Raw genomic sequence first — 24,325 nt, 5'->3', positions numbered from 1 at the left:
TGCAGCAGCACAGATGCACACAAATGATATCATAGAATTCTTGCAGTGCAGAAGGGGGCCATTTGGCCCACTGAGTCTCCACCAAATCCCTGAAAGAGCACCCCACCCTGTCCCACTCCCTGCCCCATCCCCACAACTCCACTTAACCTTTGGACACAAAGGGGCAATTTTTAGCATGACCAATTGACCTAACCTGAACATTTTTGGACTGTAGGAGGAAACTGGAGGGAGGAGGCAGTGGTGTAGTGGTATTGTCACTTGAATAGTAAACCTGAGACCCAGGGTAATGCTTTGAGGACCCAGATTCAAATCCTGCCACAGCAGGTGTTGAAATCTGAATTAAAAAGTCCAAAAGATGACCACTGTCGATTGTCGCAACAACCCATCTTGTTCACTAATTCCTTTTAGGGAAGGAAATCTGCTACCCTTACCTGGTCTGGCCTACATGTAACTCCAGATCCACAGCAACATGGTTGAGCCTTAACTGCCCCTCGAGGGCAATTAGGGATGGGCAATAAATGTTGGCCCACCCTGAGACGCCTGCATCCCAAAAACCCAGAGGAAACCCATGCAGACACTGGGAGAATGTGCAAACTCCACACAATCGCCCAAGGCCAGAATTGAATCCGGGTCCCTTGTGCTGTGAGGTAGCAGTGCTAACCACTATGCTACCGTGACGCCTATATCAGGGCTAAAAGAGTTAAATTATGAGGTCAAGTTGCATGGTATAGGCTTGTTATTCCCTTATGTGTAGAAGATTACAGGGTGATCTAATCTAATTGAGATGTTAAAGATGACTGAAGGATTTGATATAATAGGTGGAGTGGAACTATTTCCTCTAGTAGGAAAGGTCAGAACAAAAGAGGTGCATAATTTAAAAATTAGAGCTAGGCCGTTGATTCATGAGCACTTCTCCACACTAGCAGAAACCTGCAACTCTTTCTCCCCCCCCCACACACACACACACACACATACAAAAAACTTCAGGAGCCAGGACAATGCATCATTTTGAAACTGAGATTGATACATTTTAGTTATGTTTTTATGGGATTTGGACACAAATACAGATCATATACAGATCTGCTATGATTAATTGAATGGCAAAAAAAAGCTCAAGGGACTGAATATCCTCCTCCTGGTCCTATCTTCCTTCCTGCAGTTTCTAGTGCAATGTGTAAAATTGGACCAATTACACAATATGGAGGGAAGTAGCCCATGTGATGATGGTGCAGTACTGTCACAGAGTACAGAGACACTGCTGTGATGTGATGTAAATAATTGTGTTATAAGTAAATGCAAATGTTTCCTATGTAGCTTGTAAATCATCAGTTGTGTGTATAGCATTTGCACTGCACTTTACACATGTAATATATTCAGTCAAAATACTCTCGATAGAACATGAGTGTAGCGTGTAGGCAATAGTTCAGTCACTTGCTGGCCAGTTATTGTGGTTCTGTGTCAGCCATGTTACATGGACATGCTTAATCAAAATGATTTGTCGCATTCATTGAAGTATGAAAGGCTAGCTCCAACAGAGCACTGGTTGTGCATAATTCCTTGGGCTCAGTTATTTGGTGAGCAGCATTACCCCTATGTCAAAATGCACACCAGTGTTTATACAATTGTCATCTCAGTTTGGCTCTTGCTCTTCAAATTAAGGAGATCCAGTGTGAATAAGGAAAGATGTTCCGCTTTTCGCTCTGAGTGTCAGCAGCAAGCAGTGAAAGTTCATGTTACAATTGAAGTTCTCTGGTCTCAAACTGTATTCTTTCATTACATCCATTGCTAAAACTCGTAGCATACTGCGCTACCCACTGCTTCAAGATGTCAGCTGCACTCCGTACTCGCACTCCCATCTCTGGGTCAGAGGTTCAAGTCCCACTTCAGAGATTTGAGCAGCTGACACTCCTCTGAAGTGCTGAGGGAGTTCTGCATTGTTTGATATCTTTTGGATGGGACATTAGACCAAACCCCTGTGTGTCCTTGCAGGTGAATGTGAAAGCTTTTCAAAATGTATTCTTTCATGGGATGTGGGTGTCGCTGGCTGGGTCAGCATTTATTCCCCATCCCTAATTGCCCTCGAGATGGTGGTGGTGAGCTGCCTTCTTGAACAACTGCAGTCCCTGTGGTGTAGATATACCCACTGTTCTGTTCAGGATGCCTTAGAATCATAGAGTCCGACAGCAGAAATAGGCCCTTTGGGCCATCGCGTCAGTGCTGCCAAAAACAACCACTTAATTATTCTCATCCCATTTTCCAGCATTTGGCCCAGAGACTTGTATGCTTTGGTATCACAAGTGCAAATCTAAATACTTCTCAATGTTATGAAGGTCACTGCCTCCACCATCCCTCCAGGCAGCGAGTTCCAGACTCCCACCACCCTCTGGATGAAAAGGTTTTTCCTCACAACTGCCCTAAACCTCCTGACCCTTACATTAAATCTATGCCTCCTGGTCATTGACCCCTCTACCAAGCGGAAAAGTTTATTCCTGTCTAACCAACGTTTTATACAGTTCCAGCATAATCTCCCTGCTCTTAAACTCTATGCCTTGGCTTATAAAGGCAAGTATACCATATGCCCTCTTAACCACTGTATCCACCTGCTCTGCTACCTTAAGGGACCGGTGTACATGCACACCAAGATCCCTCTGATCCTCGATGATTCCCAGGGTCCCTTGCCTTCTTTGCCCTGCCCAAGTGCATGACCTCACACTTATCCGGATTGAATTCCATTCGCCATTGATCAGCCCATCTGATGAGCCAGTCTATATCCTCCTGTAACTGAAGGCTATTCTCACAATTTACTACCCCACCAATTTTGATATCATCCGCAAACTTACTGATCAACCCTCCTACATTCATGCCTAAATCATTTATATAAACCACAAACACCAAGGGCCCAACATTGATCCCTTCGGGCCGCTACTGGACACAGGTTTCAGTTGGTAAAACCCCCCTCGACCATTAGCTACTGCTTCCTGCCACTCAGCCAATTCTGGATCCAATTTTCCAAATTTCCTTGGATCCCATGGGCTCTTTGCTATCAGTCTCCCATGTGGGACCTTATCTGCTGAAGTCCAAGTAGAATATGTCATATGCAATTCCCTCATCTACACACCTGACCACTTCTTTGAATAATTCAATTAAGTTGGTCAGACGTGACCTCCCCTTCACAAAAGCATGCTGACTGTTCTTGATTAATCCCCTCTCTCAAAATATAGATTAATTCTGTCTCGCGTACTCCTGGGGAGATGGTGTCATAGTAGTATTGTCACTGGACTCGTAATCCAGAAACCCAGAGTACTACTCTGGGATCCTAGATTCAAATACCGCCAATGCAGATGGTGAAATTTAAATTCAATTAACATCTGGAATTAAAAATCCAATGATGGCCATGAAACCATTGTCGATTGTCGCAAAAACCAGCTGGCTCATTAATGTCCTTTCGGGAAGGAAATCTGCATTCCTTCCCTGGTCTGACCTGTATGTGACTCCAGACCCACAGCAACGTGGTTGACTCTCAACTGCCCTCTTAAGGGCAATTAGGGATGGGCAATAAATGCTGGCAGAGCCTGCGATGCCCACGTCCTATGAATGAATGAATAAAAAAAAATTGCTTCCAATAGTTTCCCCACCACTTAGATTGATCAGCCTGTAGTTTCCTGGTTTATCCCTTCCCTAATGGGGTTGATTAATACATCCGCTAATATGCATGGGGGCCTTATTATGAGATCAGTGTATTTAGTGGAATATATATACTTATTGGACGCTGCTTTCTGATTCGCACCTATGGAGAGAAAACTATAGAAAGTTTTCTATAACTAATTAAAATTACTGCATCACAATCGGAAATCAGAAATAGAGGAGGAATTGATGACTATAGTATGCTGCTTTCCTATGGCATCCTGAAATGCTTCTCTTTACACCTCCTGTGTTGACCAAAGAGCCTCAATGTCGATTGGAACTGAGCTTGTGAAGTAATAAATCACTTGAATATTTGTGAAGAGCAATTGGTATTCACTTGGGAAACATGCTCTCAGGGTGAGGTGATGGATTAACCTGTCTGATATCTGGCTTGGTGGAGATATGCTCAGAGGTTTTCAGTTTAAGTGAGAATATGGAGACTACCCACAAAACTCCCTGCTCCACTGCTCTGTTCTGCCCCGCATTCCTGCTCCTCTTCTCCAATTTAGCAATTCTGCTTCAACCCTTTACACATTTTCTGGGTCTAGTCTATCTATATTTCCCTCATTAATCTTCTGCCTAATTTTGTCTTGCACTATTTCCGTTTCTAACTCACTGTCCAATCATTTTACATCTCATCCTTACTCATCCTTGTGTGAGCGTGTGTGTGTATGTATGTATGTGTGTGCACAGGTTTCCTTTTGGTGTAGTTGCTGGCTGACTTACTGAGTGTTTCCGAAATTGTTTTTGTCTTTGGGCTTGACACTGTTCTCCGTCTGCAATGCAGACTGTCACAAGTGTCAATAACAATTCATGCCCAAAGATACTGCACCGTGTCTGCAACTAACTGAAATTACTGCAATAATATTATCTTTGGCCCCAGTTAAGTTCTGAAAGTTCTGCAGAATGCTTGGGGAGAGAATAGAGGGAGAAAGCAGAATCGGTGGGAATTTGACCTGTTAAAAGTTGTTCACGCGAAGTAGAATTTCCTCAACAATAGGCCAGCAGTCGATTTTGCCCCATTAAACTCTGCTTTTTTTTCCTCCCCTTCTTATTAGACTGACACCAACGCAAGCTACTTACGAGCTGCTCGAGCCGGCAACTTGGAAAAGGCCCTCGACTATATCAAAGCTGGAGTCGACATAAACATCTGTAACCAGGTTTGTGCATCCACTTCAGTTTTAACTTTATGTGACTGTTTTGGTTCATTGGGGAAGTACCACGAGATCTGGGGCGGGATTCTCTGACCCCCCACAGGGTCGGAGAATCCCGGGGGGGGGGGGCGTGAATCCTGCCCCGCCGCTCCGATGCCAGTTGACGTGTTCACCGGTTTTCGGGCGGGGACAGGGTCGTGCTGTGCCGGTCTGGGGCCGTTGGCAGCGGCCTCCCAGGCAATTCTCCGGGCCCTGATGGGCCGAGCGGCTGTCCGTTATTGGTCAGTCCCGCCGGCGTGAATTGGACATGGTCCCACACAGCGTGTCCTGGCTGGTAGATCGGTTGGTGGGGGGGGGAGGGGGGAGAGGATCCGGCCCGGGGGGAGGGGGGGTGGCCTGGCCCGCGATCGGGGCCCATTGATCTGCGGGCAGGCCTGTGCCATGGGGGCGCTCCTTCCTTCCGCGCTGGCCTCTGTAGGGCTCCGCCATGGCCGGGGAAGACATCCCCCCTGGTCATGCGCCAGAACATGCAGGCCAGTCTGCACATGTGCGGGACCATGCCGACCCTTTGGTGCCAGTTGGCGCGGTGCCAACCCCTCCGGTGCTGGCCTAGACCCCGGAAGCGCGGAGGATTCTGCAACTTCCGGTCGGCCCGACGCCGGAGAGGTTCGTGCTGCTTTTACTCCGGCGTCGGGCCATTGCGGGGATTTGGGAGAGTCCCGCTCTGTATACACTTCAAAAGTCAAATGGCCACATGTCGGACCAGCTTCTGAACGGCACGTCCACATGTAGAAAATACAAAGCTCACAGAATATTAAACTGACGAGGGTATGCAGTTCACAGATCGGATCTCTCAGCACTTGATTATCAAAGGCCACTCTGCTGTGATATTCTTAGACTTCATGGGAGCACCAAGGAAAGAATTGCCTTAACCCGGTATCTGGTGTCATTATTTAAAACCTGTTCCCAGTTCTCCAAGTACAAATCTAACAGTGCCTGCCTAACTCAGTGGTTCACTCTTACCCTGAGTCAAAAGGTCCCACCCTTGAGACTTGAACCCAAAACCTCGACCTGTACAGAACTGACGATGAGCTGCAGAGTCGGGAGATGCTGTCTTTCAGTTGAGAAGTTAAACTGAGGCCCTGTTTGCCCTCTTGTTTATGTAAAACATCCCGTGACACTATTCGAAGGACATCAGGACGAGTTCCCCAATGTTCTGCCAGCATTGATCACTCGACCAACATCTCAAAACAGATCCTCTGATCATTATTGTTTGTAGCAGTTTGTTGTGATTTTGTAGCCGGGGGTGATGCCAGCAGCACGGGTTCAATTCACGTACCGGCCTCCCCGAACAGGTGGCGGAATGTGGCGACTAGGGGTTTTTCACTGTAACTTTATTGAAGCCTACTTGTGACAATAAGCGATTATTATTTTTATTATTATTATTATTGTGTGTAAACTGATATTATGTTTTTCAAATCATGACACTGCAATTCAAAACGTTGGCTTTGAAATGGGATGGGATATCTTGAGGTTGTGAAAGGGACTATATAGATGCAGGACTATGCCGTCTTCCCAGTTTCCTCCGATTCAGTGCTGAATGTGAGCGGTTTAACGTCATAAGTTAGCAGTAATTTTCTCATGACTCCGATTTTGCCAATTTCACCTATTTTCAGAAATAACACAGTATCTGCGATAAAGCAAGAGGTTGGCAAGGGTGCTGGGTCGGGGGTTGGTGATGTTCCAAATGTGGATTGTGGGTGAAGGACAAATATTAATTAGTCAGACCTATGAAATGTGGTAAAGAGGTTGATGTACAAGGTGGTTATTGGTAACTTTGACCCAGGGCTATCTCAATGTTGAAGGTGGCATAGGAACCAAAATAGAGCAATCTGTTTCGAGAGTGGTAGAAGAGATGGGCAGAGATTAGTGGAGGGATGGTCCAAGATCTTTGAGTGAATGCTGCGGTTTGAGTTAGTGCTGCAGTTCAGGAGACAAGAGATTGAGTACCAGCGGCAGAGGGGAAGGGGCGAGTTTAAAGAGACAGTAATGAGGTCAGCGGAAAGAGAGAGTTGGTAAGCACTGAACAGAGTAGGTAGGACCTGGGTTGCAGGGGATTGAGGTTGTGGAAGCAGATGAGCCTGAAATAAATCCCTCTGCCTCCAACCTGGCCTCCTACTTTCCAAAGGAAAGGCTCCTTTTCTTTGATTACAAATTAGCTGTGCTGTAGTGGCCTGGTTGTGTTACAGGAGGAGAAATCAAGACTAATGATCACACCGTTGAATTTTAAAGATTTAATTTTGGTTTAAAAATCAAGAAATAAACTGTAAAAAACTTATTGTTGTAAAAACCCAAGTGGCTCACAAGTATCCTTTCGGGGAACTTGCTGTTACCTGATCTGCCTAATCTGTAACTCCAGCCCCACACCAAAGTGGTTAACTTTGAAATGACCAAGCAAGCCACTTAGTTGTATCAAGCACAAGGCAACTAGGGAAAGTTAATGAAAGCTGGCTTTGCCAGTGACACACACATCCTGAAATATAAAGATTTTAAAAAACGATTCCCTTTTTCACTTCCTGCTTGGACTTGACCTTTTTTCTTCTGAATCGCTCAAAAGATTTTGCCCATATGAGGAAGGCTGTTTTAAAAAAACCCCAGCCGTTCTTGAGTTATAGCAGCTTTGGGCCAGGATAGTGTTATGGATCAGGGCTTAGAAACTCCAAAGTGTATTATGAAGCTGACCTGACCTATAAGTCTTATGTTTAATTTGGCTAGGATGAGCACAAGAGTCTTCACTTCTGGTCTGATTCGAACAGCAGCAGCTGATTATCTCCCTCTTTGTGTCTCTGAGTCTGAGAGACTGTGTCCAGAAAGGTCAACTGCCGCTCTTTTTATGTTAGTCTCTGAAAACGAGCATTTGAGTTTCTGTGGGTTTCAGTCTGGGCTTCTTACCCCAAGACAAAATAACAATGGTCTGTCTCCAGGCAAAGTTCAGCTTTCATTTTCCCCATTCCAACACATTCTGTTTTACTTTAAAATCAAAGAGACAGTTTAAACCATAATTATCTTACAACGTTTGTGTGAATAACATTTATCCATTATCTATTTTTGTTTATCTATATTGGCTGCTCAGCTCACCAGTTCAGTTGGTTTAAAATTCTTATCCTTATGGTTAAATCCCTCCATGCCTTGATCCTCCCTGTATCTGAGCCCTTCTCCAATCCCAGAACCTCTGAAACTCTCTATTTCTCTTGTGCACAACCCTGTCCCTTTTCTCCACTGATGGCAGCCATGCCTTCAGAATGTAGGAACATGAATAGGTAATTCAGCCCCTTGAACATGTTCCACAATTCACCTTTACCCTGTAACCCTGAATTGTTACCTGGCAAAAATCCATCCATCAATTGCCTCTGCCTGACTTTCTGAATTTCCTTTACTGAACCTCTCCATCTCCTTGTCTTCCTTTAATGGCCTGATGGAAACCCATCTGCTTGACCATGTTGATGATCAGCCCCACATCCCCCCACTAATCTTTCCTCCCGTGACTTAGCACCCTCCTTGTAATTACCTTGAAATGCTTTTGTATATCAGAGCGAATGTCGACTAGGGGCTTTTCACAGTAACTTAATTGAAGCCTACTTGTGATAATAAGCGATTATTATTATTATTATTAATTGTAAACTGTGTAGCTTAGCCATGGGTTTATATGCGCTTTGGTAAATCAGATGGGCTGATGCACCAAAATGTATCAGTAAAAAGTCTTTAACTGTAAAGTGAGCATCTGGAATTAAACATAGCACCATCAACACCTTGCATTTGGATAGCACCTTTAATGTAATAAAATAATTCAAGGAGCTTCACAACGGAGGAAAGGATTGATGTGTAACATAGAATTTCCGAACATCTGCAACACACAAACAGGCCATTTAACTCAACTGGTCCATGAACATGAGCTTCCTAATCTAATGACTTTATTTCATAGAATTTACAGTGCAGAAGGAGTCCATTTGGCCCATCGAGTCTGCACCGGCTCCTGGAAAGAGCACCCTACCCAAGTTCAACACCTCCACCCTATCCCCATAACCCCATAACCCAGTAACCCCACCCAACACTAAGGGCAATTTATCATGGCCAATCCACCTAACCTGCACATCTTTGGACTGTGGGAGGAAACCGGAGTACCCGTAGGAAACCCATGGCACACACTGGGAGGATGTGCAGACTCCGCACAGACAGTGACCCAAGCCGGAATCGAACCTGGGACCCTGGAGCTGTGAAGCAATTGTGCTATCCACAATGCTACCATGCTGCCCTTTCCCTCCCTTACCCTCCCTCGTTCCCTACATTCCCTTTATTCCCTTCTCCTTCCTACACGGGTCGTGGAAGAATTTTCATTGACGAAAAACACAGCCCAGTAGATTTTGAGGTTGGATTTTAAAGGTGGGGGCAGGGAGCAGGGTGGTGGTGGAGCGAGGTCGCAAGGTAAAAAAGTTGAGGAAAGGAATTTTAAATTGTAGTGTCAACACCGATGAAGGAACATCTGTTCAAGGGAGGTGGAGGGCGATAGGCTGGGGCAAACTGTTAGAAGTGGCTGTGGAGGTAAGCTAGGCCGAGGGTATTGAAGAAATTTGTAAATGAGAACCTGGATGTTGAGTTCAGTGTGCTGCAAAGATTCAGGGGGATGAGATAATAGATAAGCTGGATTTGGATGTATGGAGCAGAGTTTTGGACAAGTTAGACTTCAAGAACATAAAAACATAATAGGAGCAGGAGTAGGTAGACCAGATGGCCTGTCGAGCCTGCTCCGCAGTCAATGTGATCTTGGGCTTGAACTCCACTTTTCTGCCCATGTTCCGTAGCTCTTGGTTCCCCGAGAGACCAAAAGTATGTCACCCTCAGCCTTAAATGTATTTATTTGTATGCACCTATAACCCTCTGAAGTAGAGAATTCCAAACCGTTTGAACAAAGAAATTTCTCCTCTCGGTTCTAAATGATCGATCCCTTATCTTGAAACTGCCCCCTCCCTGTTCTCGATTCTCCAGCCAAATTTCCCAGTGAAATAATGTCTCAGTATCTACCCTGTCAAGCTCCATCCTAATCATACAGGTTCTCATTTCTTAAAACTCTAGAGAATATATGCCGCTCATTTTAGGAAAATGCTCTAAATCCCTCTGATGCTAGTGTATGGAGACAGTATTCTGGCTGTGATTTCTCCAAATCTCCATGCAATTGTAAAAAGATGTCTTTATTCTTGTACTCCAATCCTCTTGCAATAAAGGCCAAGAAGCCATTTGCGTTGCTAAGTGCTTGCTGTACCTGCATGCTAACATTTTGTGCTCATTGTACCAGTACAGCCAAGTGTCTGTGAACATCTTTTAAAAAAAATATTCTGCTTTTCTATTCTTACCACCAAAGTCCCCACTTGACACACCATCTGCCATTTTGTTGCCCTGAACCTGTCTATACCTCTTTGCAAACTCTTAGTCCTCCTCCACAGCTGTCATTCCCACCTGGCTTTTTATTGTCAACAAACTCAGTTACACTCATCCTTGGTGCTTTGTCTAAGTTACAAATATAGATTGTAAATAGCTGAGGCCCCATCAATGATCCTGAATATTTAAGGGTATTCAGCTATGACCTAAATATATTTACTGGTATTTGACATTTCGGCAGGACAAGAAGAAGAGAAAAGGAGGTGGGATAGGTTTGTCAATTAAATGAGGCGACCCGTACAGTAGTGAAAATTAATCTTGGTTCGGAGGACCAACACATAAGATTAGTTTGGGTAGAGATAAGAAATATAAAAGGCAAGCAGTCAGTGGTGGGAGTGGTTTATCGGCCCACTGACAGTGGCTGCATTGTAGGATGAAGTATAAATCAAGAACAAATGGGGGTTTGTTGGAACAAAGGCACTGCAGTAATCTTGGGAGATTTTAATCTTCAAGTAGATTCGATGAATCAAATAGGCAAATGCAGATTGGAGGATGAATTCGTGCAGAGTATGCAGAACAGTTTCTTAAAAACAAGACATTTTGGAATGAACCTGGGAACAGGCTATTTTAGACCAGGTAATGTGTAAAAAGACAGGATTAATTACTTACCTTATAGTAAAGGGCCTTCTAGCCAAGAGTGATCTTAACATGGTAGAATGCACATTCAGTTAGAGGGTGAGAAATGTGGGTCTGAATCTAGTATCTTAAACTTAAATAATGGTAATTACAAGGGTATGGTGACAGAGTTGGCTAAAGGTGAATGGGACGTTAGGTTAAAAGGTAAGGCAGTAAAGAAGCAGTGGTAGACATTTAAGGAGGCATTTCATAGCTCTGAACAAAGACATACTCCATTGAAATAGAAAGACCCTACGAGAAGGATACACTATGCATACTAACTAAGAAAGTTAAGGATGGTATCAAATTGAAAGAAAATATATACAATGTTGCAAAGATTAGTGGCAGGGCAGAACATTGAGCAAACTTAAAAACCAGCATAGGATGACTTAAAAAAAAGGAGAAACTGGATTATGAGAAAAACTAGCAAGAAGTCTAAAACAGGCAATAAAAGCTCTGACAAGTATCTAAAAAGGAAAGGAGTAGTGAAAATGACTTGATCATATGGGAGAAGGCCCTGAGGAGAGTCAATGCATCCTCGTCGTGTGCCAGGCTTAGCCTGATCCACTTCGAGGTTGTCCACAGGGCTCGTATGACTGCGACCTGGACGAGTACGTTTTTTGAGGTGGTGGAGGACAGGTGTGAGCGCTGTGGGGGAGGTCCTGCGAATCATGTACATATGTTTTAGGCATGGCTGAGGGGATTTTGGCAGGGATTTTCAGATGTCATGTCAGAGGTCCTGGAAGGGAGGGTGATTCCGAGTCCAGAAGTGGCAATATTTGGAGTGTCGGAAGATCCGGGAGCTCATGGTGGGAGAGAGGCTGATGTTTTGGCCTTTGCCTTCCTGGTGCACAGAGACGGATTTTGCTGGGATGGAGAGACTCGGAGTCTCCCAAGTTGGGGGTGTGGGTCAGTGACATGGCAGGGTTTCTTAGGTGGAAAAAATTAAGTTCGCCTTAAGGGGTTCATTACAGAGGTTTGCCCTGACCTGGCAGTCGTTCATCGACTTCTTCAAGGAGAATTGACCGTCAGCCGGGGGTGGGGGGAGGCATGGCAGTGACGAATAAGGGCAGAGAAACTAATGTATGGGTAGTTAGAGTTTTGGGCTGGGTAGAGTTAGGTATGTTATTGTGGGTTTTTTGTGTGTGTTGGATTTCTCTGTTGTTTAAAATGTTACAATTATAAATGCCTCAATAAAATATTTTTTTTAAAAAAATGAAAATGACTTGATCCCTCAAAGCTGGCTTATCTAACAGATGTGGCCCATGAAGCCTCCAATTTGACCCTTGGAGGCAGTTTCAAAAATGCTGGTAAGTGGTGTGGAAGATACTGAAAGAAATTGCACCTCTCCCGCAATCTGTGATTGGAGGAGGAGCAACTCTGACACTAATGATTGTGCTCCAAATTAAAAGTATTGGCTGGGACCAGGGGTGGTGGGAAAGGAGCGTCTGTGAGAAACAGTGGCTACTGTGCTCTGCTGGGCCAGGGAGGAGGCTGCCTGCTATGCCAGGCTGGACTGGGCCGGGGCGGAGGCTGCCTGCTATGCCAGGCTGGGCTGGGACGGAGGCTGCCTGCTATGCCAGGCTGGGCTGGGACGGAGGCTGCCTGCTATGCCAGGCTGGGCTGGGATGGAGGCTGTCTGCTATGCCAGGCTGGGCTGGGATGGAGGCTGCCTGCTATGCCAGGTTGGGCTGGGACGGAGGATGCCTGCTATGCCAGGCTGGGCTGGGCTGGAGGCTGCCTGCTATGCCAGGCTGGGCTGGGACGGAGGCTGCCTGCTATGCCAGGCTGGGCTGGGCCGGAGGCTGCCTGCTATGCCAGGCTGGGCTGGGACGGAGGCTGCCTGCTATGCCAGGCTGGGCTGGGACGGAGGCTGCCTGCTATGCCAGGCTGGGCTGGGACGGAGGCTGCCTGCTGAGCTGAAAGAGAATGGGGGTGTTTGTGTGGTGGGGTGAGAGTGAAGAAGCTCACTGGGTGTGAGGGGGTGTGGGACAGAGTGAGTGAGAGAGTGGGTGTGTGTGTGTGTGTGTGTGTGTGTGTGTGTGTGGGGTGGGAGGGGGGAGAGAGAGAGAGAGAATGTGTGTGTGTGTGTGTGTGTATAGAGCAAGAGTGTGTTTGGGGGAAAAAGAGAGAAAGGGGGCGATGTCTACATGATGTCTCATCTGTGTGAGATTCACAACAGGTTTGGAAAAACATGAATCAGTTGATGAGATACTCCCGGGGATGCAAAGGGAAGAATAGCCACTGGAGAGATTACAACATGCACAGCCCTGGCACAGATTGGCACTGCCAGTGGACGGTCAGGTCCAACTCCCTGGGGGAGCCTCAATGGGCTGGGGTTTGCAATATGTTTGCTTGTTGGTTGGTTGGTTGGGGGGGGAGGGGGGGGGGGAAGTGTGTGGGCAGGGGATGAGGGCCCTCTTGTTGATGATGACGGGGGGTAGAGGGGCAAGCGGGGGGGGGGGGGGGGGAGTGCAGGAGGTGAAAGCCCAGGTGTTAGTAGGGGGGGGGGGGGGGGGGGGTGCTGAGAGCCCCGGTGCTGATGGTGTGAGGAGAGGGTGTTGTCCCTGTTTCTGTGCTGATCGGGGGGGGGGGGGGGGGGGGGGGGGGGGCTTTTAAGATGGGTTCTCCAATCTCTGTTGAGTCGACCTTGCTGCCTCCATCAGGCCCCAACGCACAACCGTGATGCCGTAAAGGAACAACGATTGAATATGTTTTTCAGAGTTGTTCATAATCTGGACTAAAACCTAGTTGTGCAGCTGGGGAGCTACATGCTGGTCCTCAGTCAGAGACTGACCCTCTGAAAAAATATGCAAACTTTCTGTCCAGTGTGTAAATTGGGTAGAGAGAGAGAGAGAGAGAGAGAGAGTGTGTGTGTCTGTCGGTCTGTGGGGGGAGAGAGAGTGTGTGTGTGTGTGCCTGTCTGTGTGTGTGCCTGTCTGTGTGTGTGCCTGTCTGTGTGTGTGCCTGTCTATGTGTGTGTGTCTGTCTATGTGTGTGTGTCTGTCTATGTGTGTGTGTCTGTCTGTGTGTGTGTGTGTGTATGTGTGTGTGTGCCTGTCTGTGTGTGTCTGTCTGTGTGTGTGCCCCTGTCTGTGTGTGTGCCCCTGTCTGTGTGTGTGCCCCTGTCTGTGTGTGTGTGTCTGTGTGGGGGGGGGGGGGGGGGGTAGAGAGAGAGTGTGTGTGTGCAGGGGGGTGGGGGGGGGTGGCGGGTAGAGTGCGTGTGCAGGGGGGTGGGGGGGCGGTGGGTAGAGAGTGTGTGTGTGTGGGGGGTAGAGAATGTGTGTGTTGGGGGGGGGTAGAGAGTGTGTGTGTTGGGGGGTAGAGAGTGTGTGTGGGGGGGTAGAGAGTGTGTGTGTGGGGGGGTTAGAGAGTGTGTGTGTGGGGGGGGTAGATAGTGTGTGTGTGTTGGGGGGGGGGTAGAGAGTGTGTGTGTGTGGGGTAGAGAGTGTGTGTGTTGGGGGGGTAGAGAGTGTGTGTGTTGGGGGGTAGAGAGTGTGTGTGTTGGGGGGTAGAGAGTGTGTGTGTTGGGGGGTTAGAGAGTGTGTGTGTTGGGGGTAGAGGGTGTGTGGGGTAGAGAGTGTGTGTGTGTGGGGGGTGGTAGAGTGTGTGTGTGTGGGGGGTAGAGACTGTATCAATGTGTGTGTGTGGGGGGTAGAGTGTGAGTGTGTGTGTGGGGGGGTAGAGAGTGTGTGTGGGGGGTAGAGAGTGTGTGTGTGTGGGGGGGTAGAGGTGTGTGTGTGTGTGGGGGTTAGAGAGTGTGTGTGTTTGGGGGGGTAAGAGTGTGTGTGTTGGGGGGTAGAGAGTGTGTGTGTGGTGGGGGGGTAGAGAGTGTGTGTGGGGGGTGTAGAGTGTGGGGGGGTTAGAGTGTGTGTGTTGGGGGGTAGAGTGTGTGTGTGGGGGGGGGGTAGAGAGTGTGTGTTGGGGGGTAGAGTGTATGTGTGGGGGGTAGATAGTGTGTGTGTTGTGGGGGGTAGGGAGAGTGTGTGTGTTGGGGGTGGGGGGGTAGAGAGTGTGTGTGTGTGTGGGAGAGAGAGCGCGTGTGTGTGTTTGGTGGGGACAGAATGTGTGTTGTGGTTCTTTCTGTTGCTTATTTCAGGATGTTTGGCGTAGTGTCCACAGAGACCACAGAATAGCTTTTACTTTAACACAGCTATGATTTTATTTACACTACTAAAACTGGGATTTGACACTTAGTCCTTAGGAATACAGAATTGATCAATAACTTCTAACTACACTAATCTCACTACTGGTATAAACTATAATCTAACTCTCTCACCGAACTGCTGTTATGACCTTCACCAGCTATCTCCTGCATATGCACCTCCGCTAAGGTCTAGCATCACTGCCTTCTATAGTTCTTTATGCAGCTCCTTCTAGTGGCTCCTCTCAACACTACATTAACCCTTGTAATGCTGATATTTATGATATGTGGTGGGGAGTGTGTGTGTGGAGGGGATTGAGTGTGTGTGTGAGGAGGGGAATGAGTGTGTGTGTGTAGAGGGGAATGGGTATGTGTGTGTGTGGAGGGGAATGAGTGTGTGTGTGTGGAGGGGAATGAGTGTGTGTGTGTGTGGAGGGGAATGGGTATGTGTGTGTGTGGAGGGGAATGAGTGTGTGTGTGTGGAGGGGAATGGGTGTGTGTGTGTGGAGGGGAATGAGTGTGTGTGTGTGGAGGGGAATGAGTGTGTGTGTGTGGAGGGGAATGAGTGTGTGTGTGTGGAGGGGAATGAGTGTGTGTGTGGAGGGGAATGAGTGTGTGGTGGGAGGGGAATGGGTATGTGTGTGTGGAGGGGAATGAGTGTGTGTGTGGAGGGAATGAGTGTGTGTGTGGGAGGGGAGGTGTGTGTGTGTGTGAGGGGAATGAGTGTGTGTGGGGAGGGGAATGAGTGTGTGTGTGTGGAGGGGAGTGAGAGTGTGTTTGTGGGAAGGTAGAGAGTGAGTGTGTGTGTGTGTGGGTGGGGGAGTGTGTGTGGAGGGGAGGGAGTGTGTGGGGAGGGGAGGGAGTGTGTGTGGAGGGGAGGGAGTGTGTGTGAGGAGGGGAGGGAGTGTGTGTGTGTGGAGGGGAGTGTGTGAGGAGGGGAGGGAGTGTGTGTGTGTGGTGGGGAGTGAGTGTGTGAGTGTGTGTAGGGGAGTGAGAGTGTGTGTTTGTGGGGGGGGGGCAGGGGAGAGAGAATGTTTGTGTGGAGGGACAGAGAGTGGGCGGGATTCTCCCTCCTGGGGACTAAGTCCCCATGCCCGCCGGATTACGGTTGGAAATCACTTCCATTCTAAGTCGAGAGCGACACGTCCGATGTAGCTCTGGCGGCCACCCTCAACCAAGCAGGCAGGCCTGTGGCCTTCTTCTCACGCACCCTCCACGCTTCAGAAATCCGTCACTCCTCCGTTGAAAAGGAGGCCCAGGCCATAGTTGAAGCTGTGCGGCATTGGAGGTATTACCTCCTTCACGTTAGCCCTCAGTATGCTTACGTGGCGTAGCCCGACGGTCGACAGGATACGGTCTCCCTGCGGGACCTGGTGCCCGCTGCATCCCCCCCCCCCACAACCTATCCCACCCTCCCTCCCTGGCCGGCAGGAGATTCACGCTCCTCACTGATCAACGGTCAGTTGCTTTCATGTTCGATAATGCACAGCGGGGCAAGATAAAGAACGCTAAGATCTTACGGTGGAGGATCAAGCTCTTCACCTACAACTATGAGATCTTATATTGTCCCGGGTAGCTAAATGAGCCTCCTGATGCCCTATCCTGCGGCACATGTGCCAACGCACAAGTGGACTGACTCCGGGCCCTCCATGAGGACCTCTGCCACCCGGGGGTCACTCGATTCTTCCATTTTATCAAGACCTGTAACCTGCCCTCTTCCATCGAGGAGGTTAGGACCACCACCAGGAACTGCCAATTCTGTGCGGAGTGCAAGCCGCACTTCTACAGGCCAGAGAAAGCGCACCTAGTAAAAGCTTCCCATCCCTTTGAACGCCTCAGTATGGACTTCAAAGGGTCCCTCCCATCCACCGACCACAACACGTACTTCCTGAACGTGATTGACGAGTACTCCCGGTTCCCATTCGCTATCCCCTGCCCCGACATGACCGCAGCCACCGTCATAAAAGCCCTCCACAGTATCTTTACACTGTTCGGTTTCCCCACCGACATACACAGCGATAGGGGTCCTCCTTCATGAGCGATGAACTGCGTCAATTCCTGCTCAGCAAGGGCATTGCCTCGAGCAGGATGACCAGTTATAACCCCCGGGGAAACGGGCAGGTAGAGAGGGAGAACGGAACGGCGTGGAAGACCGTCCTACTGGCCCTGCAGTCCAGAAATCTCCGAGTCTCCCGCTGGCAAGAGGTCCTCCCCGATGGACTCCACTCCATCCGATCACTGCTGTGTACGACAAACGAAACACCTCATGAATGTCTCCTTGTCTTCCCTAGGAAATCCTCCTCCGGGACCTCGCTCCCAACCTGGCTGGCAGCTCTTGGACCCATCCTGCTCCGCAAACACGTGCGGGCGCACAAAGTCGGCCCCATTGGTCGAGAGGGTCCACCTCCTTCACGCTAGCCCTCAGTATGCTTACGTGGCGTAGCCCGACGGCCGACAGGATACAGTCTCCCTGCGGGACCTGGTGCCCGCTGCATCCCCCCCCCCCCAACCTATCCCACCCTCCCTCCCACCGGCGCACCCCACGGCCGCCCCCTTCCCAGGTGGATCAGTTCTCCCACTGGTCCCATCTAGGGGTGATGAAGCTACCGAAAGTCACGCTCCCGGCATCACGGATGCCCGAGCCTGCACCTACATCACTGCTGAAACTGCGACATTCACAGAGGACGACCAGGGCCCCAGATCGACTAATTGCTTCGTTTTGATATGTACATGTAAACAAATACTGTAAATAGTTGTGACATGTAACAAGGTGTAACAAGGCAAAACACTGTACCACCGACGGGTACCACCATAATCTCTACCACTGTATAATGCAAGACCACCACCCCCGCCGGACTCTTTTTTTTAACAGGGGGTGAATGTGGTAGTCCTTATTCGGGGTATTACGGTACCCAGGTTGAGGCTGTAAGACCAATGGTGTGGTAGGTACCTGAGACAGCAAGATCATTGGTGAAGCCTGCCTGCTGGTTCTGCCCAGTATGGCGGAGTATAAGAGTCTGTGTCTCCCCAACTGCTGCAGGGCCTCTTTCTGGTTGGAGTCTTACTGGCCGACCTTGTATCCACTGGTTAATTAGAGTTCTGGTGAGGGAGCTAGTACTCTGCAAAGACCATGGGAAGATGTTCATTCCTGCCCTGTAAGTCCTGTGTGGGATATTACATTCCCCCCACCCCTTGCAAAGTCCAAAGACCCCCTCGATGACCGATGAGGAGCAGGTGGATGATATAGGTCTCTCTTTGACTCTGGCAAATCGTCGTGTAACAGATGCGCCAGATCAGTTGCTGTATACCTCGCCGGTGAACGTTATCTGCAGCGGGAACTCTATGGTGGATGACCGACAGGAGGCAGCTGAACTGTTGAATCGGATTCAAGACCCTCAGACATCTGTATCTCCATTTCAGAGTTGGAAGATATAACGTTGGACATGTCGGCATCAAGAGAGCCCAGAGGTGTCACAGCAGGTTGGTTTGGCAGTGAAGCTGGAGGATCCAGGACAGATTTCTTCCGAGGAACCTCACGAAGGAGCAACCTTCATGAGCAAATGTCATCCAAAAGCCGTCTCATTTGTTGCCCCTGGACCCAAACTTGGTCAGAGACTGGTTCTGTTTTATGGACGACAGTCTCGAGAGCCAGCAAGCACTATCGTTGAAGTTACAAGCGAACACTGTGTCGTCAGGTGTGAAGCGTCAAAGAATTCAACGTCGAAGTAGGCAACGCCCTTGCAAATCCTAGTTACGGGCGCACCTTCCCGCCAACATCTGGGAGAATCAAACTCGGTTGTGTGCAAGGCCTACAACCCATTAACATCTGAGAGGGAGCTGCCCCAGTTACTGTGTGCTGCATGATCCTGTATGAGAATAGAAAATGGCCAGCCTGGTGTCCATTGGGCCTGAAGTCTTTAACACGTGTTTAACCATCTGCATGGCCCTCCCTGCCAAACCATTCATTGCCGCGTGGTAGGGGGCAGTATGGACATGACAAATCCAGTCGATATTCACAAAAACAGCAAATTCCTCGCTTGCGAACGAGGCCCCGTTATTGGTTGCTCAACGGTTGCCCGGGAGGTGATCATCGTCATCTTGTGGACCTCCAGCCACTTAGAGTGGGTGTCCACCAGGATGAGAAACATCAAACCCAGGAATGGACCGGCAAAATCAACGTGTACGTGAGCCCAATGGCACCCCGGTCACTCCCAAGGGTGAAGGGGTGTCGCTGCAGCGAGCTTCTGGTGCTCTTGAAAGATGGAGTACTGTTGGGCTAACATCTCGATATCCTTGTCTAAATCCGGTCACCAGATGTAACTTCTCGTCAGCATCTTTATTTTGGACACTCCGGGGTGCCCGCAGTGAAGGTCCTTCAACACGATTGCCTGGCCCTTCGCTGTAACAACAAGCCCTCGTGCCCCACAGGGGGACACAGTCTTCTACAGTCAGCTCTGGGAACCTTGAGGAAAAAGCCTTCAGCCGCCCTGGTAGCTGTCGATGTTGGCTACCCTAGAGCATCAGATGGTGCACCCTGGCTTAGTACAGGTCGGTTTGTGACCGGTCGCAAACACATGATGCAGTGACTGGCGAGGAGTCCATAAAATTCAGGACAGCGACCACTTTGAGAACCGTAGGGGGGCTTGTAGATTCGGTCTGCAGAGGAAGATGGCTCAACGTATCAGCAGTGCAATCTGGGTCCCTGGGCAATGCTTGAAAGAGTATTCGTAAGCAGCCAATATCAAGGCCCAGCGCAGCATCCTTGTGGAAGCTATGGCCGGGATTGCCTTGTCTTCATGCAGGAGGCCCACCAACAGCTTGTGTATTGGAAGATGAATAGAGGGCACAGAGGCCAGACAGTTTTACTGTATCTCAGCCTCGTCCTCTGCCTCCCTTGGATCATCTAGATGCAAGGCCCAGCCCTGAGACTGACACCTCGGAGGGCACCTGGAGTGCTGAGCCTCCTGCTGCCTGCTGTTACACCTCGGCCAGCACCCACACCAGAATCACCTTTCAGCCGGGTCTGGGGATGTCCCGCGTTTTTTGCCCAGAGGACTGGAGTCACTGCAGAAGTCAGTCCGGGTCGTGGGGATACCATGTGAGGGGCGGCGGTGCTGCGTTCCGTCCTTTCTCGGGACAAAGACATGTGGAGCACTTGTTGAAAAGTCAGGGCGGTTTTGCCAAATGTTTTTTCTGTGTCTCAAATAATAATAATGTTTTAATGTCACAAGTAGGCTGACATTAACACTGCAATAAAGTTACTGTGAAAAGCCCCTGGTCGCCACATTCTGGCACCTGTTCGAGTACACAGAGGGAGAATTCAGAATTCCCAGCTGGCACGGGAATTGAACCCACGCTGCTGGCCTTGTTCGGCATTACAAACCAGCTGTTTAGCCCACTGAGCTATTATACCACAGAGCAAACGATCGTGGGACACATCCAATAAAGCAGCCGATGCTCACAAAACCCAACTATCTTCCGTAGCCATGATATCAACTTGATGACGGACTCACCGGGGGCCTCTCTACCGTATTAAAATGGTACCTTTGAACAATCACTGACTGGGTCAGGTTACAGTGGTGTGCCACAAGCTGGTTGAACGAATGTGTACTTGGTGCGGCCGGGTACATGAGACCCCGGATCGCTCTGAACATATGTGCTCCACAGGTCGTCAATAGTATGGCCATTTGGTACTTGTTCTCTGTGATGGTTTTGGCCCGGAAGAAGAAGCGTAACCTTTTTGCGTTCTGATTTCAGTCTTCAACACCAGCGTCAAATGCATCTAAGCACCCAAATAGAGGCTTGGGGCTTGGCGAAATCATTGGTTCCAACCTGGGTCCAGAAAATCAGGGAGGTGGCTCAGCCGAGTAGGTTGCAGCATCGACAGCAAACCAGTTTACTCCTTATCGCCAGTGTAATAAGGACGTGGGGAGGGAGTCTACACCAAGTAAAGTAAAGAACTCGATTTATTTATAATATGGTGTACATAGTTCCCGTAGATCCCTGCAAGGTCTCTTTCTGGTCAGTGCCTTACTGGCTGACCTTTTATACAGTCCTCAATTAGAGACCCCCCGCCCCTAGCGGGGGAGCTCGTACGCGGCAAGGCCCACAGAGAAGATAACCATTCCCGCCCCATAGGTCCCATGTGGGATATTACAGTGAAAATGAAAAATGAAATGAAAATCGCTTATTGTTACGAGTAGGCTTCAATGAAGTTACTGTGCAAAGCCCCTAGTCGCCACATTCTGGCGCCTGTCCGGGGAGGCTGGTACGGGAATTGAACCGTGCTGCTGGCCTGCTTGGTCTGCTTTAAAAGCCAGCGATTTAGCCCAGTGAGCTAAACCAGCCCCTGCTGGTTTAGGGGAGGGGTCGAGGGGAGTGTGTGTGTGTGTGTGTGTGTGTTTCTGGCTCACTCACAGTGTCAGGATTCCCACTTGCCCTAACCCCACACACCAACACGATCACACCCACAGCAGGGTAGCATGGTGGTTAGCATAAATGCTTCACAGCTCCAGGGTCCCAGGTTCGATTCCCGGCTGGGTCACTGTCTGTGCGGAGTCTGCACGTCCTCCCCCTGTGTGCGTGGGTTTCCTCCGGGTGCTCCGGTTTCCTCCCACAGTCCAAAGATGTGCGGGTTAGGTGGATTGGCCATGCTAAATTGCCCGTAGTGTCCTAATAAAAGTAAGGTTAAGGGGGGGGGTTGTTGGGTTATGGGTATAGGGTGGATTTGTGGGTTTGAGTAGGGTGATCATGGCTCGGCACAACATTGAGGGCCGAAGGGCCTGTTCTGTGCTGTACTGTTCTATGTTCTATGTTCTATGTTATGATCCCACCGGCCAATTTGTCGGGACCACTCTTGCCAGTCCCAGGAGAATGGGTGGGTTGGCACCAGACCCCCAACCCCAATGGTAATATGCCTGGCACCAACCCTGCCCAGCACCGTTCCATGCCCCTGCCTACCCATCTCCAGCAGTGCTGCCCACGCCTCCCCACCCCCATCCCCCCATCCTTCATACTCCCCTTCCCCCCCCCACATTCTCTCCACTCCTCTCTATTCCCTCATACTCCTCACCCCCCCCCCCCCCCCATGCCACCGCGATGAGCAATGCGTGTGGCTTGCGATGATCCCCCTGTGTCCCCAGCAGAAGTTGGCCCACAACAGACGGGAGAGGGCCCAAATTAGCGGCGGAGTGCTTGACATCACAGTCTGCATCCTCTACGAGGAATGGGCATCCTGTCAATGGTGGAGAATCCTGCTGCCTAACCATTCTGTTGGATCTAGTCCAGGGAAACACGGTGGCACAAGTGGATAGCACTGTGGCTTCACTGAAACCAGGGTCCCAGGTTCGATTCCCTGCTGGGTCACTGTCTGCACGTTCTCCCCATGTCTGCATGGGTTTCCTCCGGGTGCTCCGGTTTCCTCCCACAGTCCAAAGATGTGCAGGTTAGGTGGATTGGCCATGATAAATTGCCCGTAGTGTCCAAAAAAGGTTAGGTGGGGTTACTGGGTTATGGGGATGAATTGGAAGTGTGGGTTTAAGTGGGTCGGTGCAGACTCGATGGACCGAATGGCCTCCTTCGGCACTGTATGTTCTATGCTCTATGTCAAAGATTATATAGTTTGCTGCCCTGGCAAACAAGGCATCCATATCTTCACTGATGCACTTGTCGACTGTAACTTGTGAGATGCCGCAGAAGTCCCCGTTGAAGCCCTGGAATGATCCTGAGGCATAAAAGATCATGGCTGGGGTTACCTTGATGGCCACCGTGAGTGGGTATCCATGTGTTGCCAAGTCCGCAAGTACATGCCACAGGTAACGCACTGTCCCCTTGTTGAGGCGGAGCCTCCTGCAGCACATGCTGTTCGAAAGACCAGCGACACTTGTACAGCTTGGGCTGTTGCCGGCCTCCTCCTCTGGTCCCTCTCTGGCCTGATGGGAGGCAGGTCCTCAGGGTATTGGGCGGGGCCCTGCACATGGGCCACTGTCTCGAGTCTCTGTCGACACTCATGCCGCCGCCTCCTCTGATGTCTGGTCGCCTGGACTTTGTCAGGGTCCAAGATATCGTCCATTGCATGTACTATCTGTAAGGGATTGGGAGAGGGTGTGAGACTGACAATCAGCGGTGTCTTCCACCCTGGGACAATCCATTTTCCCATTGCTCCCCACTCCCCCATTGCTACCCCCCCCCACCCACATCCCCTGCCATTCGACATACCCTGCCCACACACCCCGGCCACAGCGGGGCCCCCTGCTCACCAGACCCCCACGGCCTGTATCCCAGAAACCCCCACGTAACGTTACCTGGACCAGGCTGGCCCCCTCCCTGGTGCCCATGTTCACCCTCTGGTCGCCAAAATGGCCCCCTTGCTGGAGATCAGCTTCTTGGTGTTCGGATGTTGGCCGCTGCATCTGTGGTGTTGCTTTCTTTTGACCGAGGTTGGCCCGCCAGGGATTCCCCCAACCCCCCACTGGGCATCGTGGCAGCAACCCGAGTGCCCCTGGGCTCATTGCCCAGGAGCGAAGATAGTTACTCACCTCCTCGGGTCCCCGCAGCAGCCCTTCTGCCAGCTTCGTTTTTAAACCGGAGTTCCAATCAGCACCCGCATGACCATTTTCTGGGGAGGTAGTTCGATCAGGGAGGTCCGCTCCCATTAATTGTATGGAAATTGGCCCCAAGTGGTGATTATTGGTTTCTTGCCATGCTACCTCATAATCCTGATTTCGCCAATGGGGGCTGGCCTGTTAGATTTAAAACCAATCGCCGCCTGGCGTGGTTCTCGATTTTGGTACCTCACACGATTTAATGGCCTCGTTAAGCGCAACTCTCTCTTAAGCGCAATCGCTCCATTTTCTTTCTGAAATTTGCTCATCGGCTCCTGAAGTGAGGAAAAAGTGAAAATATGACTCCCTCCCCACCCCAAGTGAAATTATTGGACAAGCCTCTCTCGAGAATGAGAATGGCAACTAATAATGAGCAACATGAAATGGCAGAGACTCTGAACGTGTATTTTGTATCTGTCACTATGGTAGAAGACACACAAAACTTCCCAAGAATAGTAAAAAAGCAGGAGTCAGAAGAGAGGGAGGAATTTAAAACTATCCCGATCACTAGAGAAAAAGCAGTAGAAAATTAAGAGAGCTAAAAGCTGACAAGTTCCCTGGACCTGATTACCTGCACCCTTGGGCCTTAAAAGAAGTGGCTCTTGGGATAATGGATGCGTTGGTTATAATCT

At 49.5% G+C, this 24,325-nt stretch overlaps 1 protein-coding gene across 42 annotated transcripts in view; it reads left to right on the top strand.

The window, feature by feature from the left end:
- The window catches only part of ank3b (ankyrin 3b), an 888,954-nt gene that overhangs the window by 573,489 nt on the left and 291,140 nt on the right, over positions 1-24,325 (top strand). For all 42 annotated transcript variants that reach the window (XM_038773874.1, XM_038773871.1, XM_038773899.1 and 39 more), the window contains exon 2: positions 4,743-4,844. In XM_038773874.1, the coding sequence (XP_038629802.1) occupies positions 4,743-4,844 (102 nt within the window). The remainder of the gene's footprint in view (positions 1-4,742; positions 4,845-24,325) is intronic.

The sequence above is a fragment of the Scyliorhinus canicula genome, chromosome 16, assembly GCF_902713615.1.
Source record: "Scyliorhinus canicula chromosome 16, sScyCan1.1, whole genome shotgun sequence".
Lineage (NCBI taxonomy): Eukaryota > Metazoa > Chordata > Chondrichthyes > Carcharhiniformes > Scyliorhinidae > Scyliorhinus > Scyliorhinus canicula.
Note: the sequence above shows the minus strand (reverse complement) of the source record. Positions and strands in the feature narration are given on the sequence as shown.